Source organism: Melozone crissalis, unplaced genomic scaffold (assembly GCF_028551555.1).
Source record: "Melozone crissalis strain CALT ecotype California unplaced genomic scaffold, PUWL_Pcris_2 ptg000027l_1, whole genome shotgun sequence".
NCBI lineage: Eukaryota > Metazoa > Chordata > Aves > Passeriformes > Passerellidae > Melozone > Melozone crissalis.
In genome coordinates, this window is record NW_026535805.1 from 12,654,720 (window position 1) to 12,676,264 (window position 21,545).

Below are 21,545 nucleotides of genomic sequence, written 5' to 3' on the forward strand. Positions count from 1 at the left end.
TTGTCCTATGACACCACAAGCCCTGGTAAAAAGTCTCTGTCCACCTTTCTTATAAGTCCCATTTAAGTACTGAAAGGCCAACATAAGGTCCCCTCAGAACCTTCTCTCCTCTAGGCTGAACTATCTATCTGAGCGCTCTCAGCCTTTCCTTGCAGAAGTCTCAGATCACTTCCAGAGCCCTCTTCCAGACCCAGTCTAACAGATCCATTTCTTTCATTTTTGGGGGACCCCAGAGCTAGATGCAGTACTCCAGGCGGGATCTCACAAGAACAGCAGGGAGAAAATCCCTTCCCTCACCCTGGTGGTCACTCTGCTTTGGAAGCAGCCCAGGATACAACTGGGTTTCTGGGCTTTGAGTGCATACTGCCAGCTCATGTCCAGCCTCTCATCCACCAGCACCTCCAAGTCCTTATCTGCAAGGCTGCTCTCAATCCATTTTTCCCAAGCCTGTATGGATACTGATGATTTTCTTGATCAGGTGCAGGACCTCACACTTGGCCTTGCTGAACATGGGCCCACTTCTCAAGCCTGTCAAGGTCCCTCTGGATGGTCCCCCTTCCCTCCGGTGCAACAACAGTTCCACTCAGCTTAGTGTCACCTGCAAACTTGCCAAGGGTTTTGGGCACTCAATCCCACTACATCCACTAATAAAGATATTTAAATTATTGGTCCCATTATAGATCCCTGAAGGACATCACAATCATGTGCTATCAAATGGAATGGAAGAAAAATGAGGGATATATACAACTGGGAAAAGCCAAGGAAGTTTAGGATGGAATTCAGATGTCTGATCATAGGTACCTATAGTTCCCTTTAACACTGATGTATCCCTCATGTCGTCTCCTGCCACACCTATAGAGAGGAACAGGATTCCCCTATATCCTACATCATATCAATTAGCCCCCACACAGGGTCTTGAATACTGTAAAATTTTTGAGCAGCTTTGGATGCCTACATTTGGGCAACTGAGTCATCTCTAAGCTGCTCAAGCAAAAAAAAGTAAAGATCATCTGCCAAAGCTGGACTTCTGACTCCTCTTGCTGAGGTTTACAATGCAATTAGTTAAGCTGGTTCTTTAGGACATACTGAACCAAGTGCATTTAAAAAGATCTTTATGTTTATAACTGATTGGTTTCTCTGTACCAGCCAGCAACTGGACATTCCCAGTGCTGGCTGAGCAGAGGGACAGACTGAGCTGGCAGTTCCACAAAGCCATGGAATTGCAACATTTGAGTTTCCAAGCTAAAAAAAGTTACCACAGAAAAACATATGAACATCACTTCATTGTAAATAATCTGTATTTTCACCAGGAAGGAAAAACTCTAAATCTTTCCACTTTCCATACCAAAATATCCCAACAGAGTTAAGCTCCCCCAGCTTTTCAAATGACTATTTAACAGTCACCCTTCTCAAAGAGCTGTGGTGCAAAGTGTAGCTAGTTTTTCCAAGATCACAAATCCTCTAACACTGGTAAGACTGGTCACCCATTTGTCATCTCATCACCACAATCAGTTCAACAACAACAACAAAAAAAACCCAACCAAATAAATCAGACACACTAATCTTCACAACCCTTTTTCTCACTGAAAGCATTCCCACCTACACTTTATTTGTAAACAAACAGAGTTCTCCAGTTAAAAAAATTACTCAATAGAAAAACAATCATCACAAAGCTATTTAAATAACACCACCACACACAAACCCAAAAACTTCAGTTTACAATTTCATGGGTTCTGCATCTACTATCGTTTAGAGATTGCCAGAGTAGAATGCAATCAAATCTGTATTGCTTTTACCAGTCCTAGTTGAGGGCAGCAGTTTATTTGGGTTTTAACAAATGCAAATTAACTCCCTCAGTAGCTCATTGTCACAGTGGCTCAAGGTTCACTGTCCAAATTATCTGCTGTATAGCCTGTCCCTGCCAAGGCAGTTATATGCAGCACCTTTACAAATGGCCAGTGCTTTCATCCACAGTTAGGACACATTTGAGAGCAGAGCATACAGGAGAAGTTCCGCCAGCGAAGCTCATTCTCCAGACGTCATCTGTTTGCCTTCCAAATCCTAAAAAAGTAAAAGCACTTGACAAATTCATCCAGAAGAGATTTACTTCTCTTTCCTGCAATCCCTCTGAGCCCGGGAGCTGACTACAGAAGTACAGACAGGTCAAGCTGAATCACAGACTTTCCTTGCTCTAGGACTGCAAAGCAACTTATGAACCACCCTATTGCTACAGGAGTCAGCTCAGGTTATTCCTCCAATCTGCTGAATTAACCATGCATACCAAACACTCAAATACTAATATGCAGTCCCTCTTGTGCAGTCAGTGCCAGGATTTCTGGCTGAAGCTGCATCAGTAGCAAAGGATCCATGCATTACCTCCGCAAGACAATCCCACAAGCTACAATGATTCTGTCCCCAGACAGCAGCAGAAGAGAGGAACTCGGAGGCAAGACCTAACTTCAATTTTTTCAAAAGTTTATCCCTACCCCATCTTCAGGCCACTTCTAGCACACTTAGTTTTTCATCAATTGGGGTCTCATTAGACCATTTTCTCAATGCATGGGAAATCAGTGTATCCTCTTCGTGCACAATCCTCACCAGCCCTGGGGCTGGATCTTACTTCTTTACTTCAGCCAGACAGCACAGCCTTCAGTCCAGCAGGTCTGCTGTGGGCAGCAACCAGCCTGAAAGACAGTCATAACTCCCCACAGATATCAGCCTGCCTCCACCTCACTCCTCCTTTCCTTCCCCTACTCTCCCCAAGGTGTCTGCAGCTAAAGAGGATTGTGGTTTGAGCTACAAAAGTGAACTACAATTGTGTTGATGTTAAAGCTGACAGGACTTCCATTTCTTGTCACTTTTCCTTGGGGACACCTTCAAAATCAAGGGGAAAGTGAGCAGCAGAGGAAGATTGCTGTTAAAGCAGTAAGCACACCAGTTTTTAGAAAGCAAGAGACAGGATAAATCCCAAGGGAGAAGCAGTTTGGTAAGGCAAGCAAAGAAAAACATGCAGCCAGCTTCAAGTAAGCTGGATAAATGCAAATACAGAAGAGAGAGCCACCCCTCCAGTCAAGTCTCCAAATTACTCATTTTGAGGAAGGTGAAGTTGTGCACAAAGCTTCCCCTCCATCCAGCTCCAATTTTAACAGCACTGAGGGAAGCAGTGACCATGCAGTAATAAAGCTGAAAATGGATAGGTCACTTAAAGGAATTAAACTCATTCCATGTTAGTAGTTTCACAGCTACACGTTTCCCCCCCTGACACCAACCTTAAATCAAACAACACTTGTAGGAACAGAATACATTCACAGAGAAGATGCTAGAGAGAAAACTTAGAAATTCAAATAGCAGAGGCTTGGTTTGACATGTATTTTCAGAGGAAAAGTTTTCCCTCTGAGTGAACCTGCTCTGCAAGACTTATGTTTTCATCTCAGTCCACCCTTAAAATGTACTTTTGAAGTACTGGGTCATCTTATAGCATAACTATCAGCATTTAAAGCAGCACTGTTGTTGAAAACAGTGGTTTCTCTCTGCCCAAAGAAAGGTGGTGATTTTCTTCCACACACCTTACTCCCCTTGTCTCCTTGGGCCTTATGATTCATTCATATCACCAGCACTGCAAGCCAAACAGCCTTACTCTCAGAGGCAAAATTAAACAGGAAGAATATTTGATGGGCTAAGTGTTGCTGTGAAGCAGAAACAAATGCAGCACAGCTCCCAATCTTAATTATCCACCATCTTAGAAGTGAATAGTAAGTAAAAACCTATATAGCACATAAAATGAATTACCAGAACCAAAATGTTAAGCTAGGAGTCAAATGTGTTATTCAAAAGAAGCAAAGACTTGAGGACTTCAACAATTGGACAAACAGCCCCTAAATGTTCCTCAATTACACTCCCTGCCATACAGCTTGTGATTTTTCACCTTTTGCAACCACAGTGACCTTGAGGCCAAAGGACTCACATGATAAACTCATCAATTTCCCACATAGCACCCTCTAGAGCCTCTCGCCAACTGCTGCATCCACCTCATACATGCCAGCTTGACCAGAAATACCCTTCAGAAACAGATCTAATCTTGACTTGAAGACTCCAAGCAACCAAGAATTCACTGCATTCATAGGCTAGCTGCCACTGTGGTTTGTCACCTGCAGTACCAAATTCTTCACTTCTTTCTGGTCTGAGTTAAATTTACCATTCAAATTACTTTGCTTAAAAGTAACTACCTTGCAAAACATGAAGTGTGTCACAATAGTTTTAATTAATAAGATGGGCCTGAAGTAATAAAAATTCTATCTGACTCAATTTTCCCAAGATAACAGGTTGGTTAATATTTATGAGGTTCAATAACTTCTCAGTCTTTTCACAAAACAGGTGGATGCATATCAGATTAAACAGTTAAGAGTTACTACTGAAAACAAATAGAAATTGAATTTTTCATAGACTGCTACCATTATGTACCACCACACTGTTGTGGAGCCCAGCAAAGTGAAGTCCAGGCTCCTCCATCCCATGGCCAGCAAGTTGGTTTCTGATAAAGGAGCCAGTTGTCCTTTAGCCTCAGATTATGCAGACTTGTTAGACAGTTTCATCTTCATTAGCATTTTTGAAACTGTTCGTTTGTACTTGTTGCCATCAGCTTCCTCACCTTTTCCTTATACTCAACTACTGCAGTTATTTTAGCCACCACTTCCATTTCTTACCAGAACAGTTTAAGTTCTGAGAAGACATCTGCAGAGCTGGAGGAATTGGGGACACTATCAGCATCACTACCTCTTCAAAGTTAAAAATACTTGTGCTTTTTATATGATAATGTTTTCCTTTCACGCAATTTTTACTCTTTCAGCTTTGCAGCTGCAGATGGTACCTTACATTCTTTTTTCTACTTTTCCAGTTTGAAGGAATTAATTGGGTAAACAAGTCAAAATCCGTAGATGGAAGTGCTGCAGTATCAGGGCTGTAGATCACATCTGGTTTTAGAGATTGGTAAAAGCTTTCATGCCTGAACACCTTGCCCAACAAAAACAAATCTGTTCCCTGCAGCTACCAAAGTAGCACACTGCTGTACTGCAGACAACAGGTCCTTTTTCACCCTAGGCATCTTTTTTGCTTCAGCATTGTAGATTATGACAGCAGAAAGTTCACTGAAACACTTAGATTTAAAACAGGTAAATAAGCCTCAGTATGTGAAACTTCTGCTCAAACATCTCTATACAAGTAAAAACACTTATCACCCAGGTAGAATTAAAAGTATTAAGTAGAAAAGAAAGGAAAGGTCAGCTCCAAAAACAGGCTCAAAATGGCAGAAACATAGAAAACCTTGTGTTCTAACAGCCTGCAGGAACAGCTTCTGTTCCGGTCACTAAGATGCATCTTCCTCCTTTTTGGCAACCAGAATTTATTCAGATGCAGTAAGTCCTTGTCCATGAAAACCTCCTGCAACATCATTTATACAACAGTCTCCAATTATTGACATGAGCAACAGTGAGGTTAAATCCTTTACAATTCCTGTCTCCAAAATGATAGATCATTCAGATATATAGAGTGTTTAAAAAAGGAGCGGCGAAATAGACAAAAGTGCATTTTTGTTGGCTTTTTAAAAACAAAAGAAACAAATGCTCATCACTACAACACAGAGAGGCTCCAGGAGCTCTGCAGGCTCCTATATAATCACTATATAAAAAACTGGGGTGGGGGGGGGGGGTGGCAGGAACTTTCCAAAAGTCTCCATCCTAAGTTGTTCAGAAGTATCCATTTCATGGAATTCAAGGGAGGAAACAACACAGCCAAAAAAGGCAGTAACTCACCACATGGAGGACAGGAAGACAACATTGGCCAGAGCTGGGACACGCTCCCTAGAGGGGCCCGCTGGATGAGCAGCTTGGGCAAGCGGACAAACACACAGCAGACAGGCCAGCTTGTCTGCTTTGTTTCTACCAGAACTTTTAATGGAAAGGACACTAACCCACAGAACATTTCTCTTGTCAGATTCCTTGGACCAGAAATGGTCAAAAACTTAAGAAGGCGCCAGGGTGGAGGAAAAGACAGATGAGAGGGAAAAGGCAGCTAAAGAGAAAATGATTTAGTCAAGACCAAAGTAGGCTGACACTCTCTCGACTGTTCAAATAGTTTATTTTCAAATTTGGACCATAAAACTAAATAAAAGATAAGCATTGCAAAATAAGCACAAAGCATTTAGATCTCAATGGGAGTGAAAAGTGAGTATTTCCATGTCGGCTGATTGTCATCCCACACTTGACAGAGCTCCAAGCTTGGTACAAAATTTGCTATAAAATTATCTTCTCATTTCTCAGTGACATAGTCTGCTGCCCATGCTGTCTTTCACATAACACTTTTCTTCTGTGCTGATCCCAGCTGTCCATTGAGCAGAATACAGATACTTTGGACAATATAATAAATCTGTTTTTTCCACAACTTGGTTTTGCTCCAAATATTTCCAGCATGACCAAAAAGAAAAAAGAGGGAAGAATAAGAAGAGCTATAAATTAAAAACAAACCAAAAAACTCCAGAGGCCATAAAGTATCATCAACATAAAGATCGCCATATCAGATGTAGCTTGGGGATAAAATATTTGGAATTCAATATTTTTATCCAAGTTTTTTCCAGCATGCTAACTGGAAATTTAGTTTCTCCTTGATCTGTCAGTACAAAGCTCTCTCTCCTTCCTCATACAGTACAGGCATATTAATGAATTACTCAAAAATGTGAATTTTCTTTAAGGCTTTAGTTAAGCACTATGCTAAGCAGCTCAGCCAAAATGGCAAAGTCACAATTAAAGAGAACTGCAAGTCCTTCTGTTAAAGAAAAACTATAGAGTATTTTCAAAGACAACAGAGGAAAAGACACAACTTGCAAAGCATAAAGCAAAGTTGTGAACCACGCTGCTGAACCTCAGAACTCCACACACAACAGGCAATACAAAACACAGACATGAAAGAAACTAATCATTGAAAGCTCGAGCAAGTAGAAAGTTAACCTCATGAACTATAAACGATGTTTACATTAGCTTTGTTCTCCCAGTATTACAGCCTTCAAGCTCCCCAGTACCATGTGTAGCACCCAGTGACAGCTTGGTTTGTTATTAAGTGTCTGGCTCTGAAGAGTGTACTGTTTAATACTACAAACAGTCTCATTGATGAAGTTCTCTTCTGTGCAGCTGTAACCCCTTCTCCACCAGTAATCAATTACACAGGAACTGAGAATATTTTCAGACAAACACAGTCCTTCAACCTCGACTCAATATAAAAAGCAATTTGTCCTCTACTGCTTTCTGTAGCTCTTACAGATCCTTCCAAGGCGCCCATCATATTAGTATTCAAACACAGACTTGGTGAATTAAATGCATGTAGAAGAAAACACTACTCCTTCCCTCTAAGAGGTATTTGGAAGGGGTCATCTTACCAAATGGATTATCTCCACACACACACATTTCTAATAGCAAGAGTGACAACAGCTCCTACTTCCTATGCAAAATGTAAGGCAACACTACAATCCATTTCCCTAATCAATAATAATATGTAAAACCACAGGAACATTACTCACCTGACTCAATCTCCCTAAAATGAAGAGAGCAAGATAACAGGAGTCTGAAACTGTAAATCTTTCCATGCAAGATAGTTAAAGAAAAAAGGAAACACTTTCCCAAGGCCCAAATCTGGACATTTCTCATCATCAGTACACGATGTTCCACCAGACAATGAGGGACTACAAAAATCTTGAGACACCTCTGCTTCTTTTCTCACCTGACTATACCATTCTCTAGTTCTGGAAGAAAGCCTTTATTTGAGAGCACAAACACTGCATCAGCCAAAAACAAAACTTATGAGTGAGCCCCAAGTTACAGTCAGGCAGATTCCTTGTCACCAATAACCACTGCCTTGGATGGCATCTCTCCCTCGACTGCTCTGACTAACCAGGACTGCTGCAGCAACAAGATGGACAGCTTGCTCTCCACATTCTCCTCTCCTTGTATAAAGAAATTTGAGTCCTATCCCCAAAGGGAAGCCCAACTACTTCCTGCAGCTGGAAGTACATACCTCCCACCCATCCTGACACAGGAATTAATTTTCTGTTAAAAAACATTTTATTCTGACTGGGTTTTCAAACAGTTTCCCTACAATAGACCACACACACCCCTCAAGCCAAAACAAACAAAAAAACCCCACTCCAAAATCCCTCTCTATCATCCTTCTAGAAGGAGGGAGAGCATCCTGGAAGATCACAGTAAAGGTCCAAATATAGACTGCTGTTTACATTTGAAAAGTCTGTGGCACCCTTTTGCAAAAACCAAGCAGAAGTCAAAGCTCCACTAACACAAGGCTTCTTTTACAGAAAATTAACAGTCTACTAATATAAGAGCTTCCTTTAGAATTAATATGTAGGGGAAGAGATTAATCCGTGTACTCATTTGCCTATTTTCTTACCCAATGTCTAATTGTTGATGTGTAAAGGTCTATTTGAGTCCAATCCAAGGTGATTTTAAGTCTACTGGATAGAGACTTATTAGAGCTTTCACCTCAAATAAAAAGCCTGGATTGGTGAAATACCACAGTAAATTCAGGTTATAGCTAATTAAGATGGATGAATGGTGGCAGAGTGCAAAAGAAGGCAGGAGCAAGGAACAAGACAAAAGCTTCATTCAACCATTATAGGATGACCCACCAATCATTCAGCATAAGCAAAAAGTAGGAAAACAGATCAGGAAATCCAGAGCTCTGACAGCTCAGTGACCCACTGGCATTGACGTTACCTTACACAAATAAATAACTAAGTGGCCCTGCTTGAGCAAGAAGGTTGAACCTCCTTCCAACCTCAGCCATTCTGTGGTTCCAATGACATTTAGGTAGCAAAACAAGTAAGAAATCAAGAAATGCAGTTTCCAACTCCAGCTTTGTTTCCTGCAATTTAAAACCATCTCTGCTATTGCAAGGCCATTAAGTTAAAGAGTTCAAACTATTAAGCTAACATTCCTTTATCATTACATCTTATTAGTAATAAAATCAGTTTTATTTTACAAAGCTTTAATAGTCTCATTCATTACCACCAGGTGTCTTAATCCCCGAAGAGCAATGAACAAATACAGAGCACACTGAATAGTTATAGAATTATTATTCTACAGTTTTCTTCTAGTACAAGTTTCTCCTCTAAATGTAGTTAATTAAAAGATAAAATTGCTGCCCGTTGAAAGTCCATAGGGAACAAAGCTGAGTGCAACTGAATGCAGGTTTTTTAACTTTCTGTGTCAACTTTTACTCAATTCAACTAATAAACAGGATTGCCAAAATCTAGGCTCAAAGGACATCTATCACAACAATAAATGTGTTGGAATTTCACTTTCTGAAATATTGTTTGAACAGGATGTTTCTGACTACCTTTATATCTGAAAGCCATCCACGCCATCTGTGATGCTCTGTATTTCATTTAGAGAGGTCATACATATTAAGGATTTAGGGCTTTTTGAAAGAAGTCCACTGCAAACACATCTTAATTTATTTGCTGTGCAATTTATAACAGTGTCACTGTAAACAGCACATAATAGCATCCTATATTCTCTTTTTTTATTTTCTCCAGAGTGTACTCTGCCTGCAGTGCCATTGAGTTTAAAAGGAATGGGATCTTTTTGTTATTCTTAGACTGATGCATTTCAAATGGTACTTGATGAATTTGTCTTGATTAAGAAATGGTAATGAAAAGGGCAGTACATTAGAGAGCATCACAGCCTCTGACAAAAGGAAAAACCAACTGCTATTTCAAATAATTTAGACTAAATACTACACCTTTAATTTTCCCATCCCAAGGGATAAAACCTAAAAGCTTAATTCATTCTGCATAACATGCTTTGTACAGTAGAACAATTTTATTTGGGAGGAATAGGACTGGAGGAAGATAGAGACTGACCCAAGTGATTATCACTGATCTAGTGATACATAGCTGTATATCTTATTTGCAACCCATCCACAGCTCTACCAATATCCTTTCAGAGGTGACTTAGGAAGAAGTGTAAGTGCTTTACAGGGTCTGGCTCCCTCCACAACAGCAGTAGCACCTCTGATGATTTTGGGGCATAGGAGACAGGCTCTTACACTCCTAGATATTGATGCTTCCCTCACTTCATGCTTGCCATTCAATTTCACATACTGAAGCAGAGTGAAAAATTCAAGCATTGACACTTATGTTCTCACTCTCTCTGAAAGGCACAAAAAGTGGATTTCTATGTACAGACCTCTTCAGCACAATGATCAGTCTGTAGAGAAGTCATAGCCAGCCACAAAGACAACATGTTTCTGGACTTTGCAAACATGACAGGTACTTCGCCACCCTATTCCAGCTCTCAAGGAGCTACTCTGAGCCTGATTAAAGATGACATTAGGTTGAGTAAATTAATAATTTCATAAAGTAGTTGTTGAATAGAACATTATGTAATCTATAAACCAAGCCTTTTAATTTTCCCGGTTTTCCCCCTCCAACTGGACAAAGTAATACACCTGATACTTCTCAATACTTCTGTACACGCAACCCTTTCTACATAGCAAAACAACTTACAGCAACTCTTAGAACAACTCTTCAGTACAACACTCTAGACACGTCAGAGGAGAAACAAAGTCATCAATTTCCATCCTGAAGAAGATCTATGAAGAGGCTACTGCATTTCCAGGAGCCTGTGCATGTCAGGAAATGGATCTTGTGAAAGAGGGCTGCAGATACCAGGCACATCAGTCTCTCCCAGAAGATTTGAAAGGTAACAAGAAGTACTTTTTCACACCACAGCTTAGTAGTTACATTAAGTCCATGCTTCAGAATTTTTACCAGGCCCCTGCAGAAGCAGAAAACAACCAAAGGGAGAAAGTCCTCTGCCATTACTTTATGTGCAATGTTACAGAAGGGAGCAAAAACACCTGCTGGGGTGCTGACAACACCCATGGCACTCTGCACCTAGGATTTATCATGTGCTCACTGAAAAGCCAGGAAAGAGACAAACATCACAGGAGCATACTAGGCAGAAGTCAAGGGAAAGTTATTCTAATGTCTCCAAACCTTCCCCAGTGTTGGGGCTTTAGAGATGAACTGCAGCACAGAGCAAAGTATTAAGCCACATCCACCAGGGCTCCTCCTAATATGAACATCATATGTTTTCCTGTATGCTTTGTGCATACATGACCTCAAATGTAACAAGTGAGTTAAAAACAGTCTCCCCATCTAACTGAGTACAAACCCTTGGTCCTTTCTACTCCCCAGAAAAAGCTGACTATGTCATCTTGAAAAACACTAAAGACTTGGTGATAAGATTTTTGCAATTGCAGGGACATACCCCACCCCCTCACCTACTATCCTCCTAATGACTTATAGAGTCACAGCAGACTTCAAATTAAAAAAGAGATATTCTAGAATCCCTTAGAAGTTCAGCTCTGTTTTAGAGTGATTTTCAAGTTCACTTTGATTTGTTTGTGTTTTGTTGAAGGTGGTCACAGATTTTGACACCCATCAGAGGTAACGAAGTAATCCTCTGATTTATTTGCGCTGTAAGGTTCTTAGAGAACTGTGGCCTCATTGCTGCAGTTGAGAAGTCACCTACTTGTGATCTGCCCTTTATGTCCCCCAGTCCCACCCTATATTGTTATAAAGTCCAATTACACTCATTCTATAAGAGTTTCTTTCAGATGTCACAAAAGACTGAATTGCTAAAAGAGATAAGCATATGCAAAATTTGACTCAGTCTAGTTACATAAGAAATAAACTCTCTGAAACTCAGTTGTAAAGGAGTCGAGCTGCAATTGAACAACTGGAATATGCTTTAAGCAAAAAAAAAAAAAAAGAAAAAAACAGTTTTCACAACGAAAGAATACATGAGGATGAACATGGTCACAACATGAGCAGGGCTGATTCCTATGGAGCAGAATGGGAGTAGGAATACTAGCAAAAGAAACAATACAGTTGTTTCCTATAATATATAAAAGTTTACTGTTAGCAGAACTCAGAGGAAAAGGAAGATAATTGCTACATATCATGAAATAACCTAGTTTTAAGAGGTACAATCCATCCATTTCATTGGAATGACTTCTCTATATCTCTTGAGTGCTTGGTAGACATCAGGCTAAAGCTTGACATCCATTTCTCAGCTTGCTTCAGCACATACATGGTGCTCACAGGTAGCAGGACGGCCTTTGAAAGCACCAGAGAAATACCCACACTAAGCAGAGCCAGAGCAGCTCTTCTGGCAGCTGAACTTCTCGTCTGCTTTTGGTTTGTCCACACATAACAGCAAGTCTCACATAACAGCTGCCAAAACCCCATGCTGTGCTGTAAAAGGAGAGTTCCATACATTTCTGCCCTGCACCAGAGACACACTCAATGCAAAAGTCTCAGTGGTCACCATTCTTCCCATTTAGAGAAGGATTTATAGACAGCACTGCTCTCCCTCAGGCTGCTCACACAAGTGTTTTGGTTTACCTGATTTGGTTTGCCTTTCAGTGTGATTGAGCTTCCAGACTGAGCAGCACCAGAACTGCAGACGTCAGAGGAGTTACCAAAGCATCCTAGTCAGAAATGAAAGTCTTAAAAAGAGCAAGACTTCAGAAACTGTCCTGTGCATATGTGTCCATATACACACCCCACACCCCCCTTCCTGTTTGCCCTAAACTCATTAAATCTAACCAAGAAACTGCTTCACAGGGAGAAGGGGCAGCTGGGGAGATGGGGGAGAAGGAGAGAAGCAGCGCAGTTTTACAGAAGGGAGAGGGAAAAATGAGCCTGAACAACAGTAAGATGTGAGCAGATATGCCCCAATTACAACAAAATTTAAATGACAAGCTAACTCATGCTCACTTGTTCTCTAAAAATCCAGAAGGGAGTAGAAAAAGGCAGGACACCACAAGAGCCACAAGCTTCTAAGTTGTGCTAAAAGGATTCATAGTTTCATACATGCAAAATGGTTCTTCTACAAAGGTCCCAACTCTTTAGCTGCTTCCAAGGCACAACTAGAAAGCAAGTTCCTTTTCCTGAACTTGTTGTACAGCGCAGCAGAGAGCACATGGGTAAAACAGTACCTATCAATAATAGAATGCAAGTTTCAAAAATTGTCCTGAAATTACAGAGAAGGCACTGGGAGAACAGCAGGACATGTGCACAAGTGGGACAAGGCAAGAACAGAACAGTTGAACGCAGATGAGCTCAGTGACCAGAGGAGCACAAGACAAAAATACGGTCATTCTAAAAACCAGCATAAAACAACTGAGGAAAAAGATGGCGAGAAGGCGAACTAACAACGAAATGCAATCAATTGCAAGAAAAATAGCAGTCAATACCAGACTACATTAATACAGCAATCTATTAGCAATCAGTTACGGTGAAATAGCAATAAAACATAATCAGTAAAATGACCAGCTGAAGGAAATATTCTTTTTCACATGTCTAAACTACAATTTCCTCTACACAGTTACCATATTTTTGATAGTTCATTCAATTAAATTAAGCCCCTGTTTTCTCTATACAATAACTGCGGTATTTACAAGACTATTAAGAAGCTGTATTTGACCTTGGGGCAGGGGCTGCTCACAAGGTTTCATGTAAACATTTGGGAAAGAGCTGTTTATGTTATCATGGCCCCACTTCAGCAACCTGAATCAATTCATTCATGTACATCAGAGGCAGTGGCAGTTGTTCATCTCTTTGGGAAGACAAGACCATGAAGATCAAGGGGAGGACAGCTGGTAGAAATCTAATCAGGTTCCCCTCCACAAAGATGTGCCACACTATATCCCTGGGACACTGCCTCTAAGGCTTACTGAAGACCCCATCAAGTGCAGGGAGTTTCCTTTTGTATGGGTCCATATCCCTATCAGTAAGAGTAGACTCATCTACATTCCTTCAGCAGTGGAAGCAGTGGGCTTTTCCCGTTTATGCTCACAAACAGATCATGATGCTGCTGCAACATTTTTGGCAGTTTCTTGTCCTTCGGCACATATTTCCTAAGCTCCCCCACATCCACACCAAGGCAAGGGATCACTGGAATGCAGCAATCATAGCCCAGCATGTTGAAATTCACAAATACCAGTTTCCAACACCGAACAAAACAAGGCATCAAAGAACAGTATTCCGCCACCACCACCAAACTTTTTTGCACCCTTCAGAAGTTCAAATTTGCTGCATATGAAACTATGACATTTGAAGGGGTTATCTTCTATTTGGCAAGCAAGAGATCCCTAGATACTGCTTACCTTATCCCTCTTCTAATGGGAAGTATTGGATGCAAGCAAACTCGGTCTTTTTTCAGTAGCGAGGTTAGGAAGTTTTATTTAATGAAATGAGTTCCTGCCTGATGTTTTAATTTGGGCTCACAAGAAAACAACATTGTAGAGCTTAAATAAAAGGTCTCTTATCTACTTTGCAGACAATTTTTTTTTCAAAACTGAGACATACCTGCTATTGTGTACGCTCACTTTTGTTAAGACACAAACTAATAGAACTGATGTAGTGTACAAGGAAACTTGAGCAGGCAGCCTTGGTGGCAGTACATACGCTGGTTTATCACAGAAACGGAAAAGCTGCTCATGAAAGAAGATGGTAACAGCTTTCATTCCCCTACAGCACTGCAGAAGGAAACAATCAGTTTTGAAAAGGACTATTTCCAAGTTAAAAGCTAGTGAAGGCCCTGTGATTTCAGAGATAACAGCTCCTGGTGTGTCCTCTCAAATAACTGGCAATCAACCAATGCGGCAAATTAAAGCCCTATTTACACAGGCTCGCAGAAACAGGATATGATCCAGTACCTTTAGGAATCTGACAGAAGGCAGACAACTGTTTATGTTCTGTATATCAGGCCCAGTTTCACTGAACTTTACCTCAGCTATAGAGCCACATTTTTCAGAGAGCAGGAGGTTTAGTTTTGCAAAGCTCCATCACTTCCATCTCACTTTGAGAATACAAGTTCTTCTCACAAAGGAGAGCTACGTGAGGGCTTGCGCAGCCATAACATCTGCCCTTCCATGCCCAGCCATATCTGTCTGTGCTTTTCCTCAAATACTTTTGTCCAAACTCTCAGATTGTCTCCCAGGTTGGGGATGGGGAAGTGATGGTGGTGTGGTCACAGCTACACAAGTAGGGGGAAGGATTTAAGAGCTGTTTCACTAACTTAAACTTTCCTGGAACAGACATCAGAGCTTTCGAACAATGCCAAGGGGGCCAAGTCACTGTTCTGTTGTGTGAAATACAGTCCTTTCCTTTGGCCCTTGGAGATCACAGAACCATGAGTTGGAAGAGATTTTAAAGACCACCTAGTTCCAATCCTTCTGGCATGGGCAGGGACACCTTCTACTAGACCAGGCTGCTCAAAGCTCCATCCAGCTTGGCCTTGAGCACTGACAGGGATGGGGCATCCACAACTTCTCAGGCCCTGTTCCAGTGCCTCCGTATCCTCACAGTAAAGAATTTCTTCCAACCATCTAATGTAAAACTAGTTTCTTTTAGCCTGAAGCCATTCCCCCTTGCTCTGTCACCATGTGCCCTTGTCCTAGGCTCCTTAAGCCTAAAATGCCATGTGTCATCCCCACACCCCCTTCCAATATAGTTATGTTTGGGATATTGTAACAAGTATCTTATTAATTTGTATCATGAAATTTGCTGTGTTAGGCCATCTGGCTTTATAGCACACACACTGTATTTTATATAGAGTTTCCAAAAAATTAGAGTTTTCTATACAAAACAAACAAGAAAACCCCCACATTATTTTATGAACACTTAAAGGTTTTAGACACTCAGGATAGCAATTTAATTTGCATTGAATTATATAATACAATCATCTAATTTAAGTTTACACCATAATAACATAGTAATGAACTTAAACAGCCTACAAATACTAAGTTTTTAAGAACCTGGCCATATTCCTGGGAAAGCAGCCCATTACATAAAGGCTAGCCAAGTATCCTTGAATAATAACTACAGCAAGATGGCCCAGTGTCAGACCTTGTCCACCCTTTCCTCCACTGCTTTCTACACCTCTGCCAGTATGTGCTGCTGGTCTAGCATATATTGATTTTAAGAGTGCAGGCAACAAAAAAAGACCAAAAAACAGTTCTGTGAAGCTTTTGGGAGCAGAAAAGGAGTAAGTCAGAATCTCCAGGCAACCTACTAGTGGAGGGATTTCCACCCAGTTGGTGTAAAAATAACCCCTTGGTTATCCAGCTAACCAACATGCAGTCCAATTCACCATCCTCACTTCTGCAAGGAGTCACCAATTTATAGGTTCACTTCTCTTTCTGTTTCTCAGACAAGCTCTATCTACAGTCATTTTCCCACCCTAATGACTTCTAAAGAACACAGATCTACTGGACAGTAGTAGTCAGGAACCATAGTTCAGTTTTCTCAGCATTAGGGCATGTAAAAGAAGACAAGAAGTCAAAATGGGCATGGTCCTGCAAGCCTGGGCTGGGAATGCAAACACTTTGGGGACCTCCATGCCCTCAAGGGCAGAGTACAGCACACTAACAAGGCATTTGAAACTTCCCCCCTCACACTGCATCTTCTCCTCTAAGCTTATCAGGATTCAAAAGAAGCCCTCCTGGAGACAAACATCCAATCCTACACACCCACGGTAAAGAGGCAGATGCTGCATGCAGAACTAGAAAGCAGCCACAGCAGGCTTCAGAAGGGTGAGCAATGAGCAGTAACCAACTAAACGTGCCCCTAACACCTGCAACCTACCAAAGTCCTGCTGCTGATCGGGAGAACAGCTGGCTGCTGTAGCTAAATAAGCCTCAGTAACAAAATAGTAACTGAGAGCACCAGTAGCATACGTACACACACCCCCCCACACTCAAGGTTGATACTTACCTATTGCTTCATATGTTGATCTTAACCTATGTGCTTTTCTATTCCCATACCAGAGCACTTCAGAAACAAGAGGTGAGGAGAACACAGTATCTGTGCCTTCCTACTGAATTCGTCTGTTTCTACTCAGACTCTCTCTATTATTTCCATTTATCCTCAAAAACAAAAGCAGGGGTAGTTTGAAGAACAGGAGCTCCCAAGTCACAGCTGTGGCACAGATCTTTCGTGCTCTTCACTGACATTTAAACAACTTCTTTGAGATTATCTTATCAAACCTTTGAGCAAAAGTACTACACAAAAAAGCAGGATCTGAAATCCAAATCCAAGAGAGGCTGGATGGCAGTGAACCAGTGGCCAGCTGCCGGTCAGCTCTCTCAGCAGCAGGGCACCACTGCTCAAGGCCAAACAGAGAAAGGACACAAGCCTGTCATCAGTAATGAGATTCTGCAATGCAGCCGTGTGCTACCAGCTCTTGGTCACTTTACTACCCTCAATGCTGTAGGGAAGATCCAGACCTAGGAATTACCCATCACTCTGCATTTAAGAGGACGGCATGTAAGCGGCACTACCTCAGATAAAAACTCCAGACCAAAATTCTTCTTCCTTCTACGTACATTCTTAGCTTTCTCTTCTTCCCTTCCTCACTTGTTTGAGGGGGTGAAGGGAGAGAAAGTCTAAGTAAAACATTACAGCACAATAAATTCTTCTTCCCTCAACTCTGTATCACATCGTTCTGCCTTCCTCTCACACCTGTCTTTCACAGGTTTTACTACCTGCTATTGATTGTTTTTCAGTTTCCTTTAAATACCACCTTTAACACTATTCTAAACTGAACCCGAGAAAATAATTCAGCTGAAGTCTCATACTTCTGTATGCTTATGACCAAGTAGAGCACTTCATTCAGTTTTTCAGCACACAACAGGCACAATCACTGCTCTAGAGAAGTTGTCAGATAAGACCCTCTAGTGTCAGAAAAGGCTATAAAAGTACTTGTTTTACTGCAAGACTGAAGTTATAGTGTTGAGGCCATGGAAGCCTCTTTCTTCTCACCTGCTCCCAGTTCTTCATCCAGGTAAAGAAGGCCCCGTGGCCCAGAAATATACTTCACTTAGATTCTCTAATGTTGGCAGCTCCACTATTAGTTTGCTCTGTGGTTGAAGCCCAAGTAGCTCAGGGATTTAGACTGTCAAATACCAAATACCTCCACAAATGGAAGCTCCCCAACCTCTCAGGGCCCCTGTTTCAGTCTTTGGTCATCTTAACAATGAATTGGAATTTTTCCTACGGCAAATTGCGCCTGTTGCACCTTTAAGGGCCTGAAGTAGATAGCAAGTAAAACAAACCCACCAAGAAAAGCCAATTCGCTAGACAACCCTACAGGCTTATACACAGTTTGGTATTAAACAGATCCTCTTAGTCCTGTACTGTAGAAATCTGTAACCTCAAAAGGTTTTAGCAACTGGAAAGAAACTGGACAGTGTATTTGATCCATCATCAGTTACACTGTCCTTTCCTTGACCTCTGCAGCCCACAATGCCAGCTTTGAGCCCATCCTTGTTCTTCCTATAGCAAGAGCCTCCTGCTGCCACCCCAACGCTGTAACCTCCATCCCTCCCCATCAGTCTCTCTTGCCTCGCTGTCCCAGTTCACCAAACCACAGCCAACCTTCTCCGTCCACCATCCCTTCCCTGGTCCTCTCCCTTTTCCCCATTGCCTGCTCTTGCCTTTCACACGGTTTATATTTTGCTTTCTCACCCTCAACGCTGTGTCACAGCCGACCCTGCCATCCGCCGCCAGGACCCCGCTCCGGTTTTCCCACGGCAATGCGTTTGTTTGCCATTACAGACACGCGTGTTATTTCCTGTGGGTTGATGCCGGGGGGAGCATTACCTCCAGGGCAATACCCTCGCAGCAGCAGCAGCGTCTCCGCTTCCTTCCTCCGCTCCGCTCGCCCCAAGCCCCCGCCCGCCCGCCGAGCCCCCGGCGGTGCCGCCCGTGCGGCTCCTGCGCGGGACCCCCGCACGGACAATTCCACGCACGGAGAATTCCCCGCGCTCCAGCCCTGCCGCGGCCGCCTGTGCTGCAAGTGTCGGCGGGGGCGCCCGAAAAGTGACGGGTTTGAAACTTGTGACTTCTCTTCGAGGCGCTCCCGGAGCCGCGGGCACGGCGGCCCCGCAGCCCCCGCGGGATCCCTGAGGGCGCCCGGCCGGGCCGGGCCGGGGCGGCGCCGCGGGGCAGGGGCCGGCACTCACTCACCCGCCTCACCGGGAGCGACCTTCCCGCGGCCGCCAGCAGCAGCAGAGCGAAGCCGAGCGGCGAGGAGGGCATGTCCGGGGGCGGCCCCCATGCGCGGGGACCCGGCGAGGCTCCGGCTCCCGAGGCTCCGCGCCGGGCACAGCGAGCGGCGGCGGCCGCGCCGGGCGCTCCGAGGCCGCTTTTGTAGCGGCGGCGGAGGCGGGGAGGGGCCGGCCCAGGTACAGCCCGGCCCGGCCCGGCCCGGCCCCGCCCGACGGAGATGCGAGCCGCCGAGGGTGGACGGGCCGGTGCTGGGAGGCGGGAGCGCCGGGGATTGGGTCGGGGAGGGGAAAGAAAAAAGTGGAGGCAGCGCCGCTGCGATCCCGTCCCCCACCTTCTCAACTTCATATTTTATTTTACTCTGAATCTCTTCAGGCTTGAGCGTTTTGGTGACCTTCATGCTGTTGGTGACGTCCAAGTTTTATTGGGTTTAATAATAGTGAATGCAATTATCCATTTATAACCTGAATTTGCAGAGCTGCATGCGGATCAGATCAGAGCTTGGTTTCTAAGTTGAAGACGGGGCACAGGTCAGTCCTGGCAGAAGTATGATGTGTAAATCTTGAGGATTTATAATACTTATTTTCCTAGCAAAAGAAGGCTCTGAATCCGCTTTGTGCTAGATTCACGTTACTGTTCTTATTTATTCACTTTGCACTGACTGCTAGAACTAAACCGGCACTAAAGCACCTACAATTGGTGACATTCTACAGCAGAATCTGGAAGAAAGCCATCAGAGCTAGAAGGAAAGCTGAAAATTGAACCAGGAAGTGGGGGAAATATTTCACATTGGTCAGTTAGATGCCGCTAGAATATAAACAAGTTAATAGCTTAAATATTAATGATGTGTATTAATTTCAAATGCAACACAGTATCCGTCTGATGCTTTGGAAATGTAACTAGTTGAAGCATCGATGCTGTGCGATCATGAAATCATGAAATTCCTCAGAGTGTGAATTGCCAGGGCAGTGCTTACATCTCAACAGCTGACTCCAGACAGAAAGTATCTGCCATGGTGGTTTGGTTGACTGAAGGCAGAATATATATTTCCTTCAACTTTTCTAAAATGAAATAAAATAATGATTAAAAAAAATTAAAAATCACTACCTTCAAGCCAGGCAACAGAAACCTTTAAATAAAGAGAAAGAAACCTCTTCCACCTGGATAGCACCACCAGCCTTAGCATGGTGCACCTATTTCACTTGCCAATCTTTACTGCTCTCTATCGTTTCTGCACCAGGCTTAATTAATTCAGTTTTCCAGTTAAGACTTCTGCTCCAGAGATGATTCCCAGCGCCTGTGTGCAGAGGAGGGCCAGCTGCTTTTGCCAGACCTTAGTAGACTCATGCCTCCATTGAGAAGCCTCACCAGGGCTGCCACGGCGATATATATCCTGTCGGAAGCAGGAATGTTACTTTGAAGATGAACTCTGCTATCCAGAAATGATCCCAGGTAGCTCTTCAGGCATGATGACACCATACCAGGGGATGATGACCAAGCAGCCAGGCAGACCATGGCTTAACTATCACAGCCTGGGGTACACTGTGTACCCTCTGCGTTATCCTTGTGGATGGAGCTGGGCGTGGCTGATACCAAGAAAGGATGAGTTGGCTGAAGGAGGATGTGCTGTGTGGATTGGATGGTTCTGTTTAGGCTCCAAAGAATGCATAGAATAGAGAAAAGTTATATAACAAGAACTCTGAAAGACACCATGGCCAAAACCCCCACTCTTGCCTTAACTAAGGGACATTTAAATATTAACAGGCAAACTCTGCATTTGCTAATAAGCTCAGTGAAGTACATGCTGCTGCATACATGACTACATTTCTCAATTCCCCCCTTAGATCTGGATATACAGAAGGAGGGAAAGGGGTGCAATCTTATACCAATCTTATGACTGGGCTGTGTACAAGCAGGGTAGAAATGTCATCTGGTTAGGGAGAAGACCGACAAGGACCTTGGAGACCACTGATGGGCTCCTCTCTTCTCCTCTCTTCTCCTCTCTTCTCCTCTCTTCTCCTCTCTTCTCCTCTCTTCTCCCTCCTCCCAAACAAGGATATCTTTATTGATAAACTTCTGCCCACAGTTATTATTATTGCTACTATTAATAGCTCTATTGCATCAAGTGAATTTATCAACCTCAATTCGAATTTGGATTTCTATTCCTTCACTAAACCACACTATTCGTGGATCTGTGATTGCACAAGTTCCTATTCACCACAACGAGACTTAGAGGGTTGAAACTTCAGTATTTGTGAACCTGTACTCATGGAAGTTCCTACTGAACATGACCAGACTTGGGGCCAAGTTTGTTATAATCAGAAATCAAACCCTCTGATCTCTGAGGACCTGCTGGAACACAAGGGAATTTATTTTCTTACCAAATTTCTATACTCTTAACAAAACA

The 21,545-nt window shown here is 42.8% G+C and overlaps 1 protein-coding gene across 1 annotated transcript in view; it reads right to left on the reverse strand.

Annotated features, from left to right (window-relative positions):
• The window catches only part of GLP1R (glucagon like peptide 1 receptor), an 83,243-nt gene extending 62,590 nt beyond the window's left edge, over positions 1–20,653 (reverse strand). The window contains 3 exon segments of the mRNA XM_054280506.1: positions 19,100–19,427; positions 19,429–19,539; positions 20,472–20,653. Coding sequence (XP_054136481.1) covers positions 19,100–19,427; positions 19,429–19,539; positions 20,472–20,653 — 621 coding nt within the window.
• Between the last annotated feature and the right edge of the window lie 892 nt (positions 20,654–21,545).